General features: G+C 49.7%; 1 protein-coding gene across 1 annotated transcript in view; it reads left to right on the forward strand.

Moving 5' to 3' along the window:
• RPTOR (regulatory associated protein of MTOR complex 1) overlaps positions 1-3,416 on the forward strand; it is a 158,894-nt gene that overhangs the window by 10,123 nt on the left and 145,355 nt on the right. Inside the window, exon 2 of the mRNA XM_018566513.1 lies at positions 2,143-2,225. Coding sequence (XP_018422015.1) covers positions 2,143-2,225 — 83 coding nt within the window. The remainder of the gene's footprint in view (positions 1-2,142; positions 2,226-3,416) is intronic.

A 3,416-nucleotide genomic window follows, 5' to 3' on the forward strand; every position in this document is an offset into this window, starting at 1 on the left:
GGGGGGGGGGTCATTTTGGTTGCAGCGCGGACACAACATGCAACGTTTGATCTGAAAACCAATGCATTTGACCTGCCTTGCCTGCTATCCAAACACACCTTCAAGTGGAAGTGAACTCCATGGGGGTGAAATTCACCATCATCTGCAACTACTGTGTTTTCTAGTGATGGACAGGTCCAGTATCCCATCACTGCCGCCATCTTCACCGTGAGAGGACCTGCTGTGTCAGAAGAAGAGCAGAGTTGGTCAGATGGAGGATCTGAACTGCCATCTTCACTTCTCCATTCGATGGAAATTTGCCGGACCATGTAGACAAGCTTCCATTCATAGAGAAGTGGTTGTGTGAAGACCCACCTCTCTGACACTCATTCACCATTGGTTGGTCTTCCTGTCAATCACTTGCCTGCCGTAAACTCCAACTTGCCATTCCTTCAGATTTCTAGAATCTGGAGTCATTATCTGCAATTCCCACGAAAAACATATATATGGAGGACCGTGAACAGAAAAGTCTGATTGACTCAGTCCCCCCTACTTACAGAGAATTGCAGGTTAATGTTCCATCCAACTCCCTAACTAAAAGGTATAAGTGACGTCTTTGAAATCAAAGTTGGCTTTTAAGCCGTTTCAAGTTCAAGAATACCAGCAGGCCCGATCATTCCTGGAATGGGGAGCGATCTTTGTAAAGTAGAGGAACCTAGCAGTCCATGAACAGCATGTCAGTGCCTCTCCATCATATAGTCTCAACCCTCTGCCCCACATCCACACACATACCCACCAGAGCTGTGATCGGGGATCCTTGGAGAACACCCGCACCCACCAGAGCTGTGACCGGGGATCCTTGGCGAACACCCACCAGAGCTGTGACCGGGGATCCTTGGCGAACACCCACCAGAGCTGTGACCGGGGATCCTTGGCGAACACCCACCAGAGCTGTGACCGGGGATCCTTGGCGAACACCCACCAGAGCTGTGACCGGGGATCCTTGGAGAGCACCCGCACCCACCAGGCTGTAACCGGGGATCCTTGGAGAACACCCGCACCCACCAGAGCTATGACCGGGGATCCTTGGAGAGCACCCGCACCCACCAGAGCTGTGACTGGGGATCGTTGAACACCCGCACCCACCAGAGCTGTGACCGGGGATCCTTGGCCGGGGATACTTTGAGAACACCCGAGGGCTCATTCACACTCTATGCATTGAATGACATTTTTTCAGACACCATACAACACCAGTCATGGCAACGATTGAAGGTTTTTGCTGGAGACATGAACTGTGGATATACACTGCGGTCGCCTTTAGACAGTAATATACATGGGAGTGTGAAGCCGGGGGCCGCGCTGATTAATGAGAGCATCATGTTTGTAAAGTCTGTGTGATGGATGTTCATGGTTCCTGTGTGATGTACCATTATTACGTGGGTGATTTTTATGTTCATTTTCTGGTTGGAATACTTTAAATGATCATTAAGGAAGAATGAAGGCGGAGGTGGGAAGGGAGTTTTTTAAGGTCGCAAATACCACCTCAATTTTGGGCTGACTCTTAATGGGAAATCTTCACCTTTTTTCTAGTAAGTACACATATATATGTAGAAAGAAACACACACACACACACACACACACACACACACACACGTTAAGCGTTACTGCACTAAAAAAAATAAGTTTTGGCTGCAGCCTCTGTAAGCCTTTTTGGATTGCAACACTTAAGGTAGTGCCAGGTGCCTGTACACCCCTCCCATCCCCCCAGTCGGCCATAGTTTCTTCCTTTGACCCCTACATTGCTCCCCTTTACTGCAGCTACATAGGGGTAGAGGGATAAAGCCAGGGTCCGTTGTGGGGAGGGGGGAGGGTGCACAGACATCTGAAGTGTTGAACACTGAAGAGTCTTATGGAGGCTGAACTGCTATAATGGAGTGAGGATAAGAAACAGGCGTACAGAGAGGTGAGTATATTACCTCTTGTATCACAGGGGCATTTTCTTTCAACCCCTTGGTGCCGGCTTTCAGTGGCCCTTTCAGGGAAATAGAGGCGGGCTTCCCGATCATGTCATTGCTGTGATAAGATGATCTTATTCAACTAAAGTGAATACATTTTTGTACTATTCTATGTACTAATCATGAAATGTCCTGTGTTATTTTACAGATCCTCTGGCGATGGGCCCACAGAAAGCCCTGGAAACAATCGGGGCCAACCTACAGAAGCAGTATGAAAACTGGCAGCCAAGGGTGAGTCCAGTGTATGTCTGGTCTTGTGCCACTTCCATGGTCAGCTCATGATATTCCATTTAAAGTGGACCTGTCAGTGACTGATTCTTCATGAGCAAATTCCTGACAAATGGCAGCAGCATCATTTTTTTTTTTGGAAAGCTCCACATTTTATCATTCTAAAACTTTAGCTCTATTCCACTGACACCCAGTGTCGCATTGCTCTGAATGGAAAGGCAACAGTGTCTACTTGACTGATTCAGGACGTAAATAAACAGCGGCATTCTGAAGCCTTTATACCAACAGCACGGCAGCTGCCGGTTTAGACAGCTAGCGATGGATGTTCACATAGAAGGAATCCGGCAGCTATATAGCCGCTCCATCGCTTGTACTGTGCCAGGGGCTGTGTGACCCCTTCCCGGCCGGCTATTGCGGGCTCCGCTGTCCCCTGTGCAGGCCAGGGGCCGGCATGGCGAGTCTGTTCACTTAGATCAGAGGGAGATCGGCACACTTGCAGCGGCTGATCTATAGAGCCGCCCGATTGCTTGCATGAGGCCAGGGAGTGTGCGACCCTCCCTGGCTGGCTATTGCGGGTTCTACTGTCCCCCGTGTGGGCCAGAGGACCAGCTTGGGGCGTCTGATCACTTAGATCGGAGGGAGATCAGTCCACTTCCAACTGCTGATCTATAGAGCTGCCCAATCGCTTGTATGGGGCCGTGGGTTGTGCGCCCCTGCTGCCGGCAATCATTGGCTCCACTTTCCTCCGTGCAGGCCAGGGACCGGCATGGTGGGTCTGTTCACTTAGATGGGAGGGAGATGATCACCCTTCCAGCTGCTAATCTATAGAGCCACCCTATCGCTTGTATGGTGCCTTGGAGTGTACGTCCCCGCCTCCAGCTATCCTGGGCTCTGCTGTCCCTTATGTGGGATCGGCACAGCCGGTCTGTTCACTTACCCCAGAGGGAGATCAGCACACTGATCGGCTGATGTCCCCTCTGATCAATGAATGCCTAAGTGATGCGTATTATATCACGTCCGGTTTCACTCTGTCATTTCTCTGGCTGCTGTAGATTTCTGTTTCATCATCTTTGGGGTCACTAGGTGATATTAGGGGTCTCCATAAAGGAGACCTGTCACATCCTCTTTGCTATTACATAGGGGAATTGTTAGCCCCTATGTTATAGAAATAAAGTTGTCTAAAAAAAAAAAAAA

The sequence above is a fragment of the Nanorana parkeri genome, unplaced genomic scaffold (assembly GCF_000935625.1).
Source record: "Nanorana parkeri isolate BGI_ZX_2015 unplaced genomic scaffold, ASM93562v1 scaffold954, whole genome shotgun sequence".
In the NCBI taxonomy this organism is placed as follows: Eukaryota; Metazoa; Chordata; class Amphibia; order Anura; family Dicroglossidae; genus Nanorana; species Nanorana parkeri.